We start from the raw sequence: 21452 nt of genomic DNA, 5'->3' as shown, positions 1-21452 counted from the left end.
CAGGCGCCCTCACCCGCCTCTGCCTTCTTACCCCCATGAGCCCCTTTCCCACTCAGCGGTGCGAGGATGAGGCAGCCGCCCTAATCCCGGACACCCCCTCCCAGAAGTCGGGCAAGGCGGAGGTGGGTGCCCTCGCCCGCCTCCACCGTGTGACCCCGGTGAGCCACTTGCCCGCGCAGCGGTGCGAGGATGGGACCCTAGCTCAGACACCCCCACCGAGAAGCAGGGCGAGGTGTAGGTGGGTTCCCTCTCCCACCTCCGCCGTCTGACACTCGTGGCCCCTCTCCTACGTAGTAGTGCGAGGATGAGGTGGCCTCCTCAAGCCCAGGCACCCCCTCCGTAAAGCCAGGCGAGGCGGATGCGGGTGCCCTTGTCTGCCTCTGCCATCTGACCCCTGTGGCCCCTCTCTCACGCAGTGGTGCGAGGATGAGGCGGCTGCCCCAAGCCCCCCCGGGCACAGCCTCTGAGAAGCCGGGCAAAGCGGAGGCAGACGCCCTCACCCGCCTCTGCTGTATTACCCCTGTGAGCCCCTCTCCCACTCAGCGGTGCGAGGATGAGGCGGCCGCCCCAAGCCCGGGCACTCCCTCCGAGAAGCCAGGCAAGGCGGGCCCCCTCACCCGCCTTTGCCGTCTGACCCCTGTGAGCCCCTCTCCCAAGCATCGGTGCGAGGATGAGGCGGCCACCCCAAGCCCGGGCACGCCTTTTGAGATGCCTGGCAAGGCGGAAGTGTACACCCTCGCATGCCCCTGTCGTCTGTCTCCCATGGCACTTCTTCCACGCAGCAGTGCGAGGATGAGGCGCCCGCCCCAAACCCCCCTAGGCAGCGCCTCCGAGAAGTCGGGCAAAGCGGAGGAAGGCGCACTCACCCGCCTCCGCTGTTTTACCCCCGTGAGCCCCTCTCCCACACAACGGTGTGAGGGTGAGGCGGCCGCCCCAAGCCCAGACACCCCCACCGAGAAGCCAGGCGAGGCAGAGGCGGGCGCCCTCACCCGACTACACCGTCTAACCCTTATGGCACCTCTCCCACGCAGGGGTGTGAGGATGAGGTGGCTGCCCGGGCACCCTCTCCAAGAAGCCGGGCAAGGTGGATGCGGGCGCCCTCGCCTGCCTCTGCTGTCTGACCCCTGTGGCCCCTCTCTAATGCAGTGGGGCGAGGATGAGGCGGCCGCCCCAAGCCTAGGCACCCCCTCTGAGAAGCCGGGCAAAGCACCTTGCCCATGCCCTCACCCATCTCCGCCATCTTATCCCCGTGAGCCCCTCTCTCACACAGCAGTGCGAAGATGAGGCGGCTGCCCCAAGCCCAGGCACCCCATCTGTGAAGCCGGGCAAGGCGGAGGCAGGCGCCCTCACCTGCCTCCACCGTCTAACCCCCTTGGCCCTTCTCCCATGCAGCAGTGCAAGGATGAGGCAGGCCTCTCCAAGCCCTGGCACCCCCTCCGAGAAGCCGGCTAAGGCAGAGGTGGGCGCCCTCGCCCGCTTCCGCCGTCTGACCCCCGTGAGCCCCTCGCCCATGCAGCAGTGCGAGGATGAGGCGGTCCCCTAAGTTGGTTACCGCCTTCGAGAAGCTGGGCAAGGCGGAGGCGGGCTCTCTTGCCTGCCTCAGCCATCTGACTCCCATGAGCCCCTCTCCCATGCAGCGGTGCGAGGATGAAGCAACCTCCCAAAGCCCGGGCACCCGTCTCCGAGAAGCCGGGCAAGGCGCAGGCGGGCGCCCTCACTCGCCTCTACCGTCTGACATCCATGGCCCCTCTGTCATGCAGCTTTCCAAGGATGAGGCGGCTGCCCCAAGCCTGGGCACCCCCTCAATGAAGCCAGGCGAGATGGAGGCGGGTGCCCTTACCCACCTCCGCCGTCTGACCCGTGTCCCCTCTCCCACATAACAGTGCAAGGATGAAGCGGACACCCCAAGCCCGGGCACCCCCTCTGAAAAGCCAGGCAAAGCATGGGCGGTTGTCCTTACCCGCCTCCGCCGTTTTACTCCAGTGAGCACCTCTCCCACGCAGTGGTGTGAGGATGAGGCGACTGCCCCAATCCCAGGCACTCCCTCTGAGAAGCTGGGCAAGGCAGAGGTGGGCGCCCTCGCTCGCTTCCGCCGCCTGACCCCCGTGAGCCCCTCGCCCATGCAGCAGTGGGAGGATGAGCCCACTGCCCCATCCCGGGCACCCCCTCCAAGAAGCTGTGGAAGAAGGCAGGTGCCCTCCACAGTCTGACCCCCATGAGCCCCCTCCCTTGCAGTAGTGCGAGGATGAGGTGGCCATCCCACGCCCAGGCACCCCATCCGTGAAGCCGGGCAAAACTGATGCGGACGTCCTTGCCTGCCTCCGCCTTCTGACTCCCATAAGCCCCTCTCCCACGCAGCGGTGTGAGGATGAGGCGGCTACCCCAAGTCCGGGCACCCCCTCCGAGAAGCCGTGGAAGGAGGGGGCGCATGCCCTCACCCGCCCCCGCCGTGTGACCCCCTGTGAGCCCCTCTCCCATGCTGCAGTGCGAGGATAAAGCGGCCTCCCCAAGTCCGGACACCTGTCCGAGAAGCCCGGTGAGGCAGAGGCGGGTGCCCTCGCTTACCTGTGCCGTCTGACCCCTGTGAGACCCTCTCCCACACAGCGGTGCGAGGATTAAGTGGCCACCCGAAGTTCGGGCACACTCTCCGAGAAGCGGGGAAAGGCAGAGGTGGGCTCCCTCGCCCACCTCCGCTGTCTGATGCATGTGAGCCCCTCTCTCATGCAGCGGTGCGAGAATTAGGCCAGGCACCCCCTCTGTGAAGGTGGGCAAGGAGTAGGTGGGTGAGGTCGCCCGCCTCTGCCGTCTGACCCCCGTGAGCCCCTTTCCCACGCAGCGGTGCGAGGATGTGGCAGCTAGCCAAAGCCCCGGCACCCCATCCGAGAAGCCGAGCAAGGCATGATGCCCTCGCCCACCTCCGCCGCCTGACCCCCATGAGCCCCTCTCCCACTCAGTGGTGCGAGGATGAGGGGGGCCGCCCCAAGCCAGGTCACCTTCTTCCAGAAGCCGGGCAAGGCGGAGGTGAGCACCCAAGCCGGCCCCCGCCATATGACCCCCATGAGCCCCTCTCCCAAGCCTGGTCACCCCCTTCCAGAAGCCGGGCAAGTCGAAGATGAGCACCCAAGTGGGCCTCTGCCTGACTCCCATGAGCCCCTCTCCCACGCAGTGGTGAGAGGATGAGGTGGCTGCCCCAAGCCTGGGCACCACATCTGAGAAGCCGAGCAAGGTGAAGGCCGACGGCTTCGCCCACCTCCGCTGTCTGACCCCTGTGAGCCCTTCTCCCGCACAGCGGTGCGAGGATGAGGTGGCCGTCCTAAGCCCGATCCCTTCTTTCCAGAAGCCGGGCAAGGCGGAGGTGGGCGCCCAAGCCTGCCTCCGCCGTCTGACTCCCATAAGCCCCTCTCCCAGGCAGCGGTGCGAGGATGAGGCGGCCAGCCCAAGCTTGGGCACCCCTTCCAAGAAGCCAAGCAAGGCGGAGGCGGGCGCCCTCTCCTGCCTCCGCCGTCTGAATCCTATGAGCCCCTCTCCCACGCAGTGGTGCGAGGATGAGGCGGATGCCCCAAGCCCGGGCACCCTGTATTTGAAGCCGGGCATGGAGGCGCCCTTGCCTGCCTCCGCCGTCTGACCCCGTGAGCCCCTCTCCCATGCAGCGGTGCAAGGATGAGGCAACTACCCAAGCCCGTGCACCCCCTCTAAGAAGCCAGGCAAAGCAGAGGTGGGCGCCCTCGCTCGCCTCAGCCGTGTGACCCGTTAGCCCCTCTCCCACGCAGCGGTGCGAGGGTGAGGCAGCCGCCCCAAGCCTAGGTAAAAGCCCAAGACACGTCTCCCCCATAGTAGGCCTGGAGGTGTCTCCAGCGGCGGCAGCATTGCCGCGAGTGTGCGGATGCCGTAACACGTGATCAACAGGAGATCCGATGTGAAGGGGTACCCTCATCGTGCACAGGTCAGGGACAGGCCTCGAGGGCTTAGCTTCCCATGTGTCTCTGGCGACCTGATCCCTGCCCGCATATGACTCTTAATGGGTGTGGCCATATAGTTGTCCCTGCCTACTTTCAGGCTCCTGTGACTGGGCGTCGGGGAGCCGTCTGAATTCCCACCCAGCCCTTCCCCGGGTGAGGGCAGGCAAGGCTGTACCTTTCCCCTCCCTTGGGGGGTTGGCTTTGCATGGATGGTCTGAGGTGGAAGCAGGCGCTCGATGGTGTGTTTGTGCACCTTGCAAAGCCCCCTTCAGGGGGAGCACTCTGCAGGATACGCTGCACATGGGTTCAGCTATTTCCCAGGCACCATGCAATGGCGACAGGGCGCCAAGAAAGACTTTCCCGCCTCGGAAAGTGCTACGGGCAAGAGCACAGCTGTTTCCAAGCACCAGACGATGCGAATTCAAAAAAGCTATAAAACCTTTTCTCATGTTCAAGTGGCCCCGTCTGTCCTCAGGCATGACCGAGGCAGGATCCCGAGTGGGTAAACGGAGATGGACGACCGTCGACGGTGCGTGGCAGGCCCCGGCGGTGCGGGCTATACGGCAATGCGAGTTAAACCCGAGAGTGCTGCCATGAGGTGTCTACTCCGGCGGTGCATATGGAGGCTACCGAGGCTGGTCCTTCACGGCTCCTGACAAACGCGGCATCTCCATTTCCCCTGCTTGATGGGGTGGATGGCAGGTGTCCGTGGCGATTAGGGGTTCTGGGGTAAGCTCTCCTCGGGCCCGCTGGGGCAACTCCGCTGGTGTTTTGAAGTGCTGAGAGGGTGGAAAGGTGTCTGCCTGCCTGTGAGGGTATATATATATATATATATTGCCATATGTGTTTTTTATGCTTTTATACCTATATGCAAGTTTTATTCAATTCCAAATGAAAAAAACTTATATGTCGCCTTACATCAGATATCCCAAGGCTTTGCAAGAGATGTTCTAGAAACACAGCAAAAAAGAACCAGACATGAAGGACGCATGTACTTGGCCGTTTTCCCAGAAACAAGATATCAAGATGTTCAAATGTACATAACTTTCACTGTCTTAGGCCGAAATCCGGACTTCTTAGAATTGAGTGGGTGATTCTTTGTACTGGAGTTAATTGAATACGTGATTTTCTGTACATAAGCCAGAGGAGCCAGTATCAAGATAATGACTGTTATATGATTTTCACTGTCTCAGTCCGCAAATCCGGACTTCCCATATATGGTTATGAGCCCATCACCCCCTAGTGGGGATGGGACAAAGGGTATAAGATCTCATGTAATCTGTAATAAAGCACGTCGAGGACGTGGGCACAGCTGAGAGCCATGTCCCGTGTGAGGAATGATACCAGATCCCTGTGTGGTGTCTCTTCTTACGGCCGGAACGGGGCAAGTGGGGTGGGCCTGATTGGTGCTGTACTTAGAAATATAACCCTCATATGCCCACCCAACCAAGGCTGCTGCGCTACAGCGATGATCGCTCCTGCCCCGCGGAGGCTCCACACCAAAGCTAGTCTTAGAGGTTTCTGACAACCTATGCCCGAGCTTACCGCCCATGCAAGACATTTGGCAAGGTGAGGTCCAGCGACCGGGAGTCCTGGATCAGCGGTACCTGCACTCCGAGAGTCCATAGGGTAGTCTCCGACGATTCCACGTTCCTTTTTTGGCTGCAGAGTAGCTAGCAGCCTCCGATCCAGAGGAGGCCACCGTCCATATTTGGTCCTTCCGGCTCCTGGTGACCAACGCCCAGACCTACCCTGCTTCCACGTGTTACAGTCCGGGGTGGGCGACCAGGAATCCTGGTCCGGCGGACGGTGTGCTCCGAGAGCCTGGGGTTTTTGACGACACCACTCTTCCCTGTCTGAGTGCCAGAAAGGGGTTTGAAGGAAGGAAGCGCTCAACACCTCGAGGGTGTTGCGAGGTGTCGTCGTGTTGGGCCCCCATGTCTGAAGGTGCCTTGACGCCACCGTTCACCATTCCTCCATGGCTCCTGATGACCAATGCCACGGGTCCGCTCCCCTAAGAGTGGGGGAGTGCATTTTGTGGAGCAGCGACCAGGGGTCTTCATTGGGTTAGCCAACCTCAACCATCACGGCAGCCTTGCACCCCGTGCTGCAAAGCACCCGTTGATCCTGAGGATGAGGGTACCTTGGCGACACTGAAGTCAGTTCAGAGGCTCCTGACGGCTGATGCCCCGAGCCCACCGCCCACGTGAGGGGGCGTGGCGGGGGCCAGCAACTAGGAGTCCTGGTCCGGCAAGTGTTCCCTCCCCAAAGTCTGTGGTGGCCTGTGTCTCTGCGTGAACCCTTCCTGTTTAACTTCGAACATGTATATTGTAGCGAGGACTTGCTAGTCTTAGACGTTTCAGGATGTTATGACCCATATACTGAACAGTTAAATTAATTGAATGTTATGTTACAATTTTATTATAATGTTAAGTGCCGCGGGTTTTGAAGTAGCGTGTTCCCGGCGTAAATCTCACATTTTTTCGCTGCGGCCAAACCGCGAGATTTCTGCCGGGATTCCGATGTGTGAGAGCCCAGCCTTAGAGTTTTAAGATTTAAGTCACTTAAGCTTACCTGACAAAACTGAACCCCCAATAAAATGTTGAAACATTAAGTAATTCTTGTGTATATCACTCAACACTACTGATATCATGGGGTATAATCTGGCCTGAGAGGAATGAATTGGCCTAGGCCAGTGATGGCGAACCTTTTAGAGACTGAGTGCCCAAACGGCAACCCAAAACCCGCTTATTTACTACAAAGTGCCAACGCGACAGGGGGTGGGGCTTATCGCGACGTATGATTTTACCCCTGTCGTTCTAAAAAGGACAGGGTCGCTTCAAAATTCGCAATGTGCAGATTTTGACTGCTTTTTGGATGCGGAAATACTGCAGAATGTCCTCAGCGGAAATTTCTGTGGAAAATTCTGCAGCATTTCCGCATCCAAAAAGCAGTCAAAATTTTGAAACAGCCCAGCCCATTTCCGCCACATGTAAGCATACCCCAGCAGTAATAGCAACACCCCACAGCGGCCCCAACGATAATAGCGCTTCCTCCCCCCTTCCCCACAACGTAATAGCGAGCCCCAGCGTAATAGTGACATCCCATAGCGGCCTTCCGTCCCCCACTCAGTTGTGGTGCGCTCTCCTCCTGCGCCTCACCCTCTGCTGTCCTCTGTTCCGGTCTCGGCGCTGTCCTCTATGCCAGGGCCGCTGGCCAGGCCCTGCGCTGGCACTACTAGCCTCTCCTCAGTCCTCCGCCCCAGCCAATCAAAAGCTGGGGGCGTGAATCAGGTGTATTATGTCACCACCCCTTACTTCCGTTGGCGAAATAATACACTAGTATCGAGAGCATATTAACTTTTTCCACAACACTTCTACCCGATTCTGCAATTCCAGCACCTTGCTGAATAGGGCAGAAGTGTTGTGGAAAAAATTAATATGCGTACCAAGGAGACGTCGGGGGAGGAGGATCCTGGCTGCACACTGACGTCAGTGTGCGCCGGGAGCGGCGCTGCTAGCAGCGCAGCTGAGTAGATGCTGGCAGGGAACCGCAGCCCCTGCTGGTATTCACAAGTGGGGAGCAGCCGATGGCGTCGCATGCCAGTAGGGAGGGCTCTGCATGCCGCCCCTGGCACGCATGCCATAGGTTCGCCACCACTGGCCTAGGCCATAATATACCCGGGGTATAATCTGGCCTAGGCCCTTTTTATCAGCAGGTTTAGTGCGGACTGGGGGTATAGTATGGCCTGTTACACCGGGTTAAGTTAGACAAAAGGGTATAGAGATGTAGCCAGTTTGTCATCCAGCATTAGTAACTGTGCCACATACAGAGCACTATTAGATGGCCTGGTCACAGGTTACACAATAACCACTAGAGGATTAGTACATCTCCCCCATTCCGATTGACCTTTGTTGCAGTTTATATGTGAATAATCCATAATTAGAAGTATGTCCTACAGGTACAGTGATTTCTCACCATCAGTACAGTTTGATAGTAGAAGCCTAACGATTTTCATACAGAAGCCAAACAAAGCCAAAATAAAGACAAGAATCTATAACTTCTAGTTTAAATGCTTTTAAATCTTTCAAATAAAAAAAATAAATAAACAAAAAACAAATAAATTAACCCCTTGGCTGGGGAAGCCGTAGAACTGCCACAAGTCTCTGCGGAAAGACTCTGCTGGTGTCGGATGTAGTGAAAGGATTTACTGCATTGGCAGATATGGCCTGGGATACTGGTGATCATCCTTCACTGCAGCAGCTTCTGTGAAGAGTATCTGTAGGCTGGACTAGGCCTTGGATGTCCCGGCCTGAGCCGCTGTCAACTGCTGGATTTTTATACTCATCATTTCCATCACCGCTGCAGAGATAAACATAAAAAGGATTATAAAGCGGCATTACATATAAAGCCACAACAGTAGAGACAAATCACAAGGTGACGGGACGCTGCTGTGTATGAAGGACTTTGAAAGGATAACAGGTTGTTGCCCGTGAATGGTCGTTTTTGCATAATTTCCTTGTGGAGGATGAAAGTGGAACTCCAGACTGAAGCAGCAGCTTGACCACTGAACTACTTTCCAAGAGCTCCATAATGTTGTGTCTATGCACTGCACAACCACCCTAGGTGACCAGTTCCTTGAGGCCTTCAGCACACCAATGTTTTTGGGGTGTATTTTTGTGTCCATAATACGAACGCGTATGCTGGCCTGACGGAAACTCCGAACATCATAGGAATCTGATGCCCAGCGTTCAGGTCAGGAAATATGTCCGTATTACTGATGCAGACACTACTGCAGTATGTTGTGCATCAACAACCTTCTAAGAACCATGTACAAATATTGTCCATGTAGCATCAATTTTGGTAACTTACTCAGTTTCCTGCACATAACCATGTACATGCCAATCCCTATCTGCACTAAGCTGTAATTGCCCCTAAACACCATACTATGGATACTTTTTTCACGAGTTACACATTGGAAAATGCCCAGCCGTGCCATTCACTCATGACTGGCAGAAACCAGTGTGACCTGGTACACCCATCTACTGTTTGAAGTAATCTCGCTAGAAAAATTGCGGCTAAGAAGCCGTATGTTCAACGTAGAAACAAGACCAAGGAACTCTACTGTGCACGAAAGCCTTGAAACCGGGGGTGCAGAAATATGGCAGCAGGTGCTCTGGACTGATGAGTCAATGTTTGTGGGATGAGAGAGCAGTACGAGTGTCTGCAGGCAGCAGTGAAGCATGCTGGAGGTTCCTTGCAAGTGTGAGGCTATATTTCAGTAAAGGGAGTTGAGGACACCATTAATTCTGACCAAATCCCCAATGCTGAGAAATGCATGATGGATAAGTATCTGCCTGTAATACCATCAGGGAGACCCCTGATTGGCTCCAAATTTATTCTGTAGCAAGACAACAACCCCAAATATACAGCCAATGTCATTAAGATCCATATACAGTGTAGAGAAGAACAGGGGGTCCTGGAAGTAATATGGCCATCACAGAGCCCTGATCTCAACGTCATAGAGTCTGTCTGGGACTACATGAGGACACAGAAGGATTTGAGCAAGCCTACATTTATACAAGATCTCCCTTTCAAGTGCCTTCAGAAACAGTGTACTAGTGTACCAAGAACAGTTAAATGCTGTTTTAAATGCAAAGGATGGTCACACCAAATATTGGTTTGATTCAGGCCTGTTTCACACGGGCGTATTTGTGCAGCGTTGTGCATGCACAATATGCAGCAAACAGCACCCATTGATTTCATACTTGCAGCGTATTTTACACGTATTACATTCACGCAAAAAAAAAAAAAAAAAAATGCAGCATGCTCTATTTTCCTGCACATTTGAGCACAAAAATAGCACTTTTTGAACTAACGGTCCATTGCAATCAACGGAAGCATTCTTGCATGTTTTGTCTTTTTGCACGTGTGACTCCAGCCTTAGATTTCTTTGTTGTTTATCTATTTTGCATTTACTTAATTGACAAAAATAAACTATTACCACTTCTGGTTTTGAAAAGAAACTTTAGCACAGTACTGTAGTTGAGAACATTAGTGCCGTTATTCTAAAATGGGGCTCCAAAACCCCAGGTTTTTCTTCACACATCCAAATTTTCTATCTAAAGCCATGACTATGGCGAGATTACCATAGATCATGGAGCAACAAGGAGCTCTATAAATGTGTCATCTGTAAAGCTCCTCATATACAGGGCCAGTCAAAAGTCTCTACACATGTGCTTCGCAGGTCCACATAAGCGATGCCGCTGACAGCCGAGGAATGGATCACTGCGATACGGCTGACAGGGTCGGGGGTCACCAAGTCAATCACACCAAACATGCTGTAAATTGTATCATGAATGTATCCTGTAACATGTGTAGAGGAATAACAATGTATGCAAACTGTATGGAGACTCGACTCACCCTGTAGATGTCCCATTGTAAAGACCTCAACCTCCTAGCATACATTTACCTGCAGTTCACCTTCATGATCTGCAGTACATTTGTGCACTTCATGACCCTACTGCAATATAAAACATGGCATCACCTTGCTTCATGGCGTGTTTTTCCTGTAGAGCGGGCTGAATCTTCTCAATTTGCTTTGTAAGGAAATCAATCTTCCTCTTGAAGAAATCTTTGGCATCACCCACATTCTAGAGAGAAATTCAAGATGTGATAGATAAGACAGAAATAAGACGCCTGGATCTACAGTAGATGCAGTATATTCCAGTCACCAACGTGGACGTAGAACTCCACAGGCTACTATAACAGCGTACAGTGCGAGAACACTTACCGTATCCACGTAATATCCGGTGCCCACATCTATGAGAACATTGGATACGTCGCTAAGTGTACCAGGCACATACATCTGCAGGAAGGCGGAATTAAGAAATCTATACCAACCGACCCAATTAAGAAGTCATTTTTAGTTACAGTTTCAGCACTAAACTCTTGAATGGCGTGGATCACGTTTACTGCATACAGTACGGGGCATACTTCAGTTCGGTAAAGTTCTCAGATTTTGCAGCTACATTCTTTAGGTGACATTTTTAGTACACATTAGCATTTAGTTTGGGAAAAATTAATGCAAAAATATTCTATATATTTATTGTACAGTTTTTTACAGTCGTGCAGAAAGCAAATGAGTTACAGACCACTATAATATATATATATATATATATATATATATATATATATATATATATATATATAGACCTATTTATTGGAAGTCACAGGCAGCTCCCAGTATCATACAAGTTTAACTTGGAAGGGGTTAATTATCACACTGTTAACATGTGGTAAATTCTTACAGGCCGGGCCACGTAAACCAATGTGGGGCTCCCACAGCGTTTTACATCTGGGTCATTCCGTGTCAGTTCAACCAACGCTCCCGGTCGACCATCTCAGATTTCAATGAAACTTTGCACAAAGATAGACCCTGACCCTAAACTAAGATAGCCAGAATATTAGGCTTCAAAGTGCTTTGGTTCACGAGCTACAGGTCTTAATCTAAGGGGTTGTCATGTGATTACAGAGCGCAACCTGAAAAAAGTGGCCATTTCGATCCATTGCCAAGCCAGTTCTAATGACTCTAGAACAATGAAACTTCACACACTAGGAGAACTTTTGGTGCTGAATCCAGCTAAGCTCCTCAGACTGCCCCTCTTATCATCATTCTGCCACCATTGCATGTCAAAGTAGCTGAAAAATTCTATCGCGCAAAATAAAACTCATATTTTAAGCAGTAATAACTCATAATCAATGCAATCCAACTCAGCTCTGAATTTATCAATGTGTACTCCATAGAAATGTTTCTCATTATTCCCATTATGGACCCAAAAGGATGCATAGCTCTTAAGATACAATGAGTCAAAAATGGCAAAAAAACACTTTTTTACTAATTTTTCTCTTTTTCAAAGGCGAAAATCGGAATGTACTCCATTTTTATTTTTTTCATTTTTGTTCTATTTGGAAGAGAATTTTTTGCTCTACAAGATGCGATGTTTTTCATTTTGTTCCCAGACCTTCTAGATGGGAAAATATCAATGCCTGTGAAGGTCCTATGCACTCGCAGAGGTCAAATAATAAAATAAGTGTAAGTTTTGCATGGATGTATAATTAGTTTAGAAATCATGAGTGATCACTGGGCTTATTTAGCACTCTATCCATATTGGATACTAAGATTATCTAAGGCTAGCATTTGTGTAATAAATAACTAGTTATTTATGCTAGCCTTAGATAATCTTAGTATCCAATATGGATAGAGTGCTAAATAAGCCCAGTGATCACTGTAATATACCACAATCATTATGCAACACTCAATGATATTCTGACCATCTTAGGCCAAAGCTTGTGGCTCACCTGAACTCGCCATGCAATTTTTGATCACATAAGTTTCTTGAGCACAAAAAGTTGTCTCATTCCAAAAATAATTTACCTTCTCATGATTTCTAAACTAATTATACATCCATGCAAAACTTACACTTATTTTATTATTTGACCTCCGCGAGTGCATAGGACCTTCACAGGCATTGATATTTTCCCATCTAGAAGGTCTGGGAACAAAATGAAAAACATCGAATCTTGTAGAGCAAAAAATTCTCTTCCAAATAGAACAAAAATGAAAAAAAATAAAAATGGAGTACATTCCGATTTTCGCCTTTGAAAAAGGGAAAAATTAGCAAAAAAGTGTTTTTTGCCATTTTTGACTCATTGTATCTTAAGAGCTATGCATCCTTTTGGGTCCATAATGTGAATAATGAGAAACATTTCTATGGAGTACACATTGATAAATTCAGAGCTGAGTTGGATTGCATTGATTATGAGTTATTACTGCTTAAAATATGAGTTTTATTTTGCGCGATAGAATTTTTCAGCTACTTTGACATGCAATGGTGGCAGAATGATGATAAGAGTGGCAGTCTGAGGAGCTTAGCTGGATTCAGCACCAAAAGTTCTCCTAGTGTGTGAAGTTTCATTGCTCTAGAGTCATTGGAACTGGCTTGGCAATGGATTGAAATCGCCACTTTTTTCAGGTTGCGCGCTGTAATCACATGACAACCCCCTAGATTAAGACCTGTAGCTCGTGAACCAAAGCACTTTGAAGCCTAATATTCTGGCTATCATAGTTTAGGGTCAGGGTCTATCTTTGTGCAAAGTTTCATTGAAATCTGAGATGGTTGACCGGGAGCGTTGGTTGAACTGACACGGAATGACAGATCTGTGAACCCGGCTGTGGTTCTGCATACGGCAGTGAAATTGTTCTGCGCATGACTGAGTACTCACACAGGCGATCACAAAGTTTTTCTTTATATAACCCATACCATCACTTAGCGATGATGCATATACTTGCAGCATATATGCAATGTAATTCTGTATGACCAGCAGGTATATACATGAGAATAGAGAACAATGGGCTCTATCTCGTGTATATACGCGGCAAAATAGACCGTACTGCGCTATACTTCGCAGATTACGCAATTCCTGCACACTAATGTGAGCAGAACAGTGTAAGCTACAGCGTACCACATGGGTGCACAAAGCCCGCACAATACACACTTTCAGTACGGTTGTGTGAGCCCGGTCATAGGCCACTTCTAGACTAGCAGATTTTAGTTTTGTATCCGATCTGTAATTTTCGGACCATTATACAGAGCTGATGTAAGTTTATGTATCTGTACACACGGCCATAAATTTTCATGACAGTGTTTTTTTTTTAAACAAAGCATGACCCATTTTTTGCCTCCATATTGGTATTTTTTTTTCTATTGAGCAAGTATGAATCAGTATTTGCCCAGTAGAAAATGAAATATAGAGAGGCAAATACAGATCTAATATGGATGATATTACGGTTGTAATGTAAGGCTTGAGGGACAGTTAGGAGGGAAGCCTCATGGGATCTGGGAGTTTTAGGTACATGATGGATGGATGGATGGATGATGTGTTACCCTCTATAGAGGTTTTCTGGTTAACCATGATCTGTTACAAAGGTCATTACAGGGTCAGATGAGATGGCAGAGGGTGAGTTCTGCCCGGTGATGGAGTGGCTGGCAGCAGCAGCTGATTGGCTGAAGAAAAATGGCGGGAAATGCCTGTGGTTGTCAGGCAGAATCTGGTGGCCTGACAGTGGCTGGTGATTGGCCCAGAGGAACAAACTGAGAGGAGCAACAGTGAGATAAGGAGGTGCAGAGATGTGGGCCATCATCATCTGGAAAGGAAGCAGCATCCAGGTGACAGCTCCCTCTTCCTGTCAGTTCCTCTCACAATTCCTGTCATAGCTTCAAATACTCTGAAGATGGAGGACCTGCTGCAGCGGCTGATCGTCAGCGAGGATGAAGTGGACGGTGAGGAATAGCTTCACAGATGTCTGGAATCCCCTGCGCTTCAGCTGAGGACTTGTCAGCAGCTCAGGCAGGAGGAGCTGAACAGGTAGAGGACATCGTCTGAACGCTTGTATCTGAGGAGGACTTGGCAGTAGAAAAACACCAGCGAAGCGAACGCAGGGGCTGCCTTTACCTGCATCCGATCTGAGGTGACTGAAACCTGGCAGCGGGAACAGTGCCCAGCAGATGCCAACACCAGCAGGAACAGTGCCACCAGATGCCAATACCAGCAGGACCAGTGCCCAGCAGATGCCAACACCAGCAGGACCAGTGCCCAGCAGATGCCAACACCAGCAGGACCAGTGCCCAGCAGATGCCAACACCAGCAGGAACAGTGCCACCAGATGACAATACCAAGTCCTGTGCTGCTGCAGGTGCAGGGTACAGGTGAAGCTCTACAAGTTGGTGAGACCCCCGGTAACCAGGTGGTACCCCTGGTTACTGGCACCTGTTTATAGAAGGATTTAGCTTGTGTACCAGTTGGGAGCGATTTTCGCACGGCGGTTTTTGTGTTCGGTTTTTTGGCGGGCCGGAGCTAGGAGTCGGCCCATTATAGGGAAGACATTCAAATCTTTCCATTATACTTTCTCTCTGCTCCTGGTTTTGGCTCACAAGTGGCTGGGCATGTGGGACGTTGTGTGAGCGCTCCCTAAGGTAGATTTGTCAGTTTTAAATGCGTTAGTATTAACCCTTACTAAACTGTAAAGAAAGGGCTGGTCAGGGTGATGATGGGGAATGTATGTCTGCTTAACAATTGTGTTTTATTAATGGTATCATCTCTGAGCTGAGGTAACGGGCCTCCGTGTACGGACTGTCGGCCCTGAGGTAACCGTCCGCAGACGGTCGGCCCTGAGGTAACCGTCCGCAGACGGTCGGCCCTGAGGTAACCGTCCGCAGACGGTCGGCCCTGAGGTAACCGTCCGCAGACGGTCGGCCCTGAGGTAACCGTCCGCAGACGGTCGGCCCTGAGGTAACCGTCCGCAGACGGTCGGCCCTGAGGTAACCGTCCGCAGACGGTCGGCCCTGAGGTAACCGTCCGCAGACGGTCGGCCCTGAGGTAACCGTCCGCAGACGGTCGGCCCTGAGGTAACTACTGCATGCAGTCTGTGGTTGGGGCGGCTGCTGCTGTTAATCAGATTTGGTTTATAATTACTTGTTATTTTATAACTGTTACTTTCATATAAAGAATCAGAATCTAATGATGACCGGAGGAACAGAGATGGTTAATAATGGTTACCGGGATGTTGGTGTTCCTCGGTGTAACTAGTTAGGTGGTTGTTAGACATCCTTCTGGCGCCTCACTACCTGGATGTGTTACATTTATGGGTATCGAGGTAATGGAGAGCTGTGGGTACTGACATGAGGGCTCATATTGTGCCGGTTTCATCCATTTATGGTTGTTTTAGTCAGAAATCAGTACAAATTCCTTGCATCCAGGATATAGAGAATTTCCTGCAATAGGGCAAGACTCCAGTGAGGCTCTCATCCTGGAAGTAGGCCCGGCTGATTAAAGAAGGCTCCCAGTACGGCTTGTATGTGCATGAGTTAAAGGGACTCAGCTGTGAAGGGGTTAATAAGTTAATTTCAGCTATTTATGATCCTGAGGTAGTTAAATTGCTAAGAACACAGATGAGGGCAGAGTTGCCGGTCATTTTGATACCACCCCCCCCCCCCCCTCCCTTTTCAGTTTGAGGTTGTCCCCTTTAAGGGTGATACCAGAGAAGGAGTCTATCTCCTCTCAGTGATTTATCATTTATCTTACCCCAAGCAGTTGTCTCTGAATGCTGAGGCGCTCTTGAGCTGCTGGCAGTAAGATATGCATCATGTGACTACATTGGCTTTATTATGGCACTTAGTCATCTGATGCAGTATTTGGATAACTTATTATTGGTTGGGGTTTTAATCCTTTGGGTTTCCTGTTTGGCGTTACCGATGGGATCTAAGGATCCTACTATTATTTAGAACTATCCTCATTTTTAGAGCAGCATTTAGGGGTTTGTGACATAGGAAAAGTGAACACATTGATATGTCATGGGACATTGATAGGGAGAAGTGGAACATTAAAACAAGGTTCCAGATACAGTGATGGTTTTTTCAGATATTGTTCCTCGATTATTATGGTCATTGCCGAGGTCTATATATAGCGAGAGAATTCGGAGAAGGGTAACCCCGTGGTAGAGCTCACGCCAGGAGTGTATTTTTTTTCTTTTTAGACATGCTGATTTGGAAGGTTTGGTTCCAGGCTTCCATAGGAATGATAGTATACTTGTCAGAGATTGCGTTGGATCTTTTTAACATGGATTTGTAGTAGATGTTTGAGGAGGCTGCGGTTTGTTTGGGGGGGGAGGGGGGGCGCTGTCATTAGTGGATGTCATGGCCTGGTGGGGGATTATCGCCCGCATTAGGCGGGTGGGCAGGTAAACTTGGGGAGAGTTTGGTGGTGGTAAACTCGTGTCTGTAAGAGAGACTCGTGTCTGTTTACAGGAAGGGTTATGGTTATTATTGGTTATTTTTCTCCCCAATGTTTGTAACCCCGTTAATAATCACCGCGGCCTTCTTTATCCAATATTGGTGTTTGTGTCGGTTATTTATAAGAGTTTGGTAAGGTTTTAATAAAGCGTAAGATTCCATGTCATCTGTAACACGTCTGTATTATAGACAAGTTACAATATTAGCATCTGAAACCAATCCAAGGCTGCGTTCCCAAATAACTACGCCTTCCAATATCTGCATGGTCTTACCGACATTATAAGCAAGATCGTGCAGCCACTGACTGCCGCAGCTTGCTGATGCTTCTACCACCAACAGTTTGGCTGTGTGGAAACGCAGCTTCTAGAGCGGAGATTCCAGAACAAAAAAAAAAAAAAAGAAAATCTTAAGGGGCATTCCATCTCAGGAATCATATTTCAATGTGTTTAAAAAACAAACAACAAAACAATACACTCACCCATAAAATGTTTATTTCCAAGATGCTCCGTTCTCCAGATATTGATTCTCTGCCCTCTGGTTGTTTACTGTGCGTTGCCAGGAAAGCCAACCACCTTGCCTATGGAATGAGGCAGTCAGCACTTGTGTAATGTCCATCTGAATTTGCTGGCCGGGATCTTAGGAGCGCATGTACACTAGCTTTCAGCCCAGCCACCTTAACCCCTTAATGACGCGGCCATTTTTCTTTTTCCATTTTCGTTTTTTCCTCCCCCCTTTAAAAAAATCATAACTCCTTTATTTATCCATCCACTTAACTGTATGAGGGCTTGTTTTTTGCGGGATGAGTTGTATTTTTCAATGGTGCTATTTAAAGTACCATATAATGTACTGAAAAACTTTTAAAAAATTCTAAGTGGAGTAAAATGGAAAAAAACCGACATTTTGCCATCTTTTAGTACGTCTTGCTTCTACGGCGCACAAATGGCAACAAAAACGACATGATAACCTTATTCTATGGGTCGGTACGATTACTACGATACCAAACTTGTTTAGGTTTTTTTTTACTATACTCCTTTTTTTTTTTTAAAAGACATAAAAATTTTTTCAATTATTTTCTGTCGTCATTTTGTGCGCGCAATAACTTTTTTATTTTTCCATCGACGTAGTTGAGCAAGGTCTCATTTTTTGCGGGATGTCCTGTAGTTTCTGATAGTACCATTTTGGAATACATATGACTTTTTGATCGCTTTTTATTGCGTTTTTTCTTGGAGACAGGGTAACTAAAAAAGTGCATTTCTGGCGTTCTTCATTTTTTGTTTCGGACGACGTTCACCGTGCGGGAAAAATTATGTGCTACTTTGATAGATCGGACTTTTACGGACGCGGCGATATCAAATACATATTTTTAATTTATTATTTAGATTTTTTAATAATAGATATGGCAAAAGGGGGGTGATTTAAACTTTTACAACTTTTTTTTTTTTTTCAATTAAAAAAAAACTTTGATTCTTTTTTTTACTTTACTTTGAAGTCCCCCTGGGGGACTTTAAGATGCAATGCTTTGATCGCTCCTGCAGTATGACGTAATGCTATAGCATTACGTCATACTGCTTTTTGACAGGCAGCCTATGAAGCCATCCCACGGGGACGGCTTGATAGGCAGTCTGCTAAGGCAGCCCTGGGGCCTTTCATTAGGCCCCCGGCTGCCATGATACGTGCATGGCTCCCCCGATCTCACCGCGGGGGGGCCGCGCGGGACCCCCGAACATCGTTCGGGGGATTTAAATGCCGCTGTCAGAATTGACAGCGGCGTTTAAATGGTTAATAGCCGCGATCGGCCGCGCGGCCGCTCGCGGCTATTGCCCGCGGGTGTCAGCTGTTATAAACAGCTGATGCCCGCACTGTATGAAGAGAGGTTGCCACGCAACCTCTCTTCATACATACCCCGACGCTCCATGACGTACCAGGTACGTCATTGGTCGTTAAGGGGTTAAAGTCTTTCCATAGAAGAGGTGGTCCGTTTCCCTAGCAACAAGCGGTAAACAACCAGAGAGCAAAGGAATCAATAGCTGGAGAACAGAGCATTTTGAGAATATACAGCTTATGGGTGAATGGATTATTTAGCGATTTCAAACACATTGCAATTGGATTCCTGAGAGGGGAATACCCATAAAGGCCAACGATCAGAAACAAAATGTTCATTTCAAAGTTTGCTCACCCAAACAGAGCCGTTATCAGCCAACAAGTGAGTAAACGCTCATTTGTCAGCTGATTGGATCTTTTGTACTGCGGAAATAATTGTTGTCGGAAGCGCATCTACCTAAGACACTGGATGTACGCCCGACAATGAAAGTGTGGGGGGAATGAACGATTATATGTGCCATCGCTCATTCACCATATATATGGAAGCAGCCTATGTGAAGGCCATGTAAACAAGCCGATCGGCGCTCGTAAAATGGCTCATATTGCGCCAATGTGAAGTCACTCTTACATCATCAGAAGGATACAGAACTGGTCAGGGGAACAAGCATTTTTTTCCCTGTCAAAAAAGGTAGAAGGTTAGTGAATATAAAGGGACATGTAATAAGTGAGAGGCGGCGCCGTCACCGACCTTCATTACTCTTATGTAACACGCTCAGGGATTCCTTGGCTTCCACGTACTTTGTCTGCACCACTTTCAGCTGCGCGATGGAGGAGGAGAGGAACTCAACTTCCTGCAATGCAAATACAAGATCTATTAGGTGCAACGCAGAATTACCCTCCAGTCACTTCATCACTTGTTATACAGGGGGGTAAACAAACTAGTACAGCAGTGAACTAATTCCTGGTCTAGGGGGGTTTTTTGTTTTGTTTTTAGACTTGCACTGCAAAGTCACATGTGTCACACAACAGCAAGCTGCATAAGGCCTCATGTCCACGGGCAAATTTGATTTGCGGAATCCGTGCAGTAGATCCACAAATCAAGCCGCCGTCCGCAAATGGGTTAAAAGCATGCAGATTTAATTTGTAGAATTTTTGGTCCAGAAACCAAATCGCAGCATGCTCCATTTTTCCGCGGATCCCACACGGGCGGCTTTCATTGAAGTAAATGTAAGCTGTCTGATACTCAGCTGACACTGCGGCCGTGCCGCGGATCCGCAAGAAAGCAGGAGATTTAAAAAAAAACAAACAAAAAACCCAAACCTGTACTGCGTATGTCCAACAGCGAGCCGTGAGGACCATGTGCAGTACAGCGAACCCGGAAGTGGAGGGATCCCCGCGGGCAGATTCCCTGCGTGCCGCAGACATGAGGCCTAAAACTCACGTTCCGAAAATAATCTGTTTCAGAGCTGCAGTTTAGTTATGGGAAAAACAACCAAATTGCAGGAAGGTTGCGGTTTCTTGGTTACGGATGGAGGAGTCCGGTGACGCGTGACCGATAGTCAACGGAGTTGGGTTTTCTGTGTCTATCCTGTCACCTTTGCGGCAGCATTAGAAACAACTTGGCCTGCGACACGTCAGTGTGTAGCCCTAGTGTCACGGCTCAAGTCCACGACCGCGTTTTCACTGCGTGTTGCACGGATGCGTGATGCGCGTTGAATAGAGTCAATGAAAGCGGATTAGCCCTTGGGTGTATTTTTTGGGCCGTGCTTGTAGCGGACCGCACAGATCCATTACAGTCAACAGGGATTTACTCTAAGGGCTCATTCACACGACCGCGTGGTTCATGCAGCGTTTTAGCGGTCTGTGTGAGCCGGCTAGCGCTGCGTATGACAGCGAGTGCACTGCGCATGACATCGTATCTCTCTCACACACGCGGTCATGCACAATGTGACTTTTGTCTTTTTTTTCTCTATATCATAGCGGCGTTGCGTATAGATCGTCGCCATATGCAATGTATAGCGTATGGACAGTGTTGCATACGCTGCTCATAGAAAACAATAGGGCTGCCACTGCGCGATACACGGTGAATTAGAGTGTGCTGCGATCGAAGGGGGACTCTCGGTCACGCGACGCCCGGTCAGGAACGGGGACTCTCGGTCACGCGACGCCCGGTCAGGAACGGGGACTCTCGGTCACGCGACGCCCGGTCAGGAACGGGGACTCTCGGTCACGCGACGCCCGGTCAGGAACGGGGACTCTCGGTCACGCGACGCCCGGTCAGGAACGGGGACTCTCGGTCACGCGACGCCCGGTCAGGAACGGGGACTCTCGGTCACGCGACGCCCGGTCAGGAACGGGGACTCTCGGTCACGCGACGCCCGGTCAGGAACGGGGACTCTCGGTCACGCGACGCCCGGTCAGGAACGGGGACTCTCGGTCACGCGACGCCCGGTCAGGTCACTGTGCATTCAGCCTTGTCAAGACACATAAAGAGGTCTATATGCTGTAATGTACGCAGACACAGGGAGAAGTCACTGCTCTACCATCAATGGGGTGTGCAAGGACTACAAGTCTCAGCATACATGGCAGCCGCCCCGCCGCTGGTAGCTGCCCTTGTACCTGGTCCAGCTGACTTTTCAGTCCCTCGAGCTGCTGCAAAGACAAATCTGTAATGTTCACAGTCTGCGCCATCTTGGAGGAGGCAGAGCTCCTCCTTGTAGCGCTCATCTCACGGCAGTCACGGCGCTCTCGCGTGAGCCGCTGTCTCAGGGGCCGCTCTGCCGTGCTGGCTGCTCTCTATGGTAAGGCTTCCGCAGTGGGC

At 50.2% G+C, this 21452-nt stretch overlaps 2 protein-coding genes across 2 annotated transcripts; one reads left to right on the top strand and one right to left on the bottom strand.

Annotated features, from left to right (window-relative positions):
- The first annotated feature begins 426 nt into the window (after positions 1-426).
- LOC136605986 (uncharacterized) lies at positions 427-1284 on the top strand. Its single transcript, XM_066588989.1, has one exon. The coding sequence runs from the start codon at positions 427-429 to the stop codon at positions 1282-1284; it is 858 nt and encodes a 285-aa protein (XP_066445086.1).
- Positions 1285-8020: 6736 nt separating this feature from the next.
- LOC136583265 (prefoldin subunit 5-like) lies at positions 8021-21403 on the bottom strand. The gene is made up of 6 exons (XM_066584235.1): positions 21251-21403; positions 19380-19482; positions 19276-19307; positions 10753-10827; positions 10507-10612; positions 8021-8321 (listed from the first exon to the last, which is right to left on the bottom strand). The coding sequence occupies exons 1-6, from the start codon at positions 21356-21358 to the stop codon at positions 8251-8253; spliced, it is 495 nt and encodes a 164-aa protein (XP_066440332.1). The 5' UTR covers positions 21359-21403; the 3' UTR covers positions 8021-8250.
- Between the last annotated feature and the right edge of the window lie 49 nt (positions 21404-21452).

This window comes from Eleutherodactylus coqui, chromosome 1 (assembly GCF_035609145.1).
Source record: "Eleutherodactylus coqui strain aEleCoq1 chromosome 1, aEleCoq1.hap1, whole genome shotgun sequence".
NCBI classification, from domain to species: Eukaryota; Metazoa; Chordata; class Amphibia; order Anura; family Eleutherodactylidae; genus Eleutherodactylus; species Eleutherodactylus coqui.
Note: the sequence above shows the minus strand (reverse complement) of the source record. Positions and strands in the feature narration are given on the sequence as shown.

Coding starts and splice junctions, on each gene's coding strand:
- LOC136605986 (XM_066588989.1), top strand. CDS start 427: ATGAGGCGGCTGCCCCAAGCCCCCCCGGGCACAGCCTCTGAGAAGCCG.
- LOC136583265 (XM_066584235.1), bottom strand. CDS start 21,358: ATGAGCGCTACAAGGAGGAGCTCTGCCTCCTCCAAGATGGCGCAGACT. Junction 19,483..21,250: donor TGAAAAGTCAGCTGGACCAG/GTACAAGGGCAG, acceptor TTTGCATTGCAG/GAAGTTGAGTTCCTCTCCTC. Junction 10,613..10,752: donor CCGGATATTACGTGGATACG/GTAAGTGTTCTC, acceptor ATTTCTCTCTAG/AATGTGGGTGATGCCAAAGA.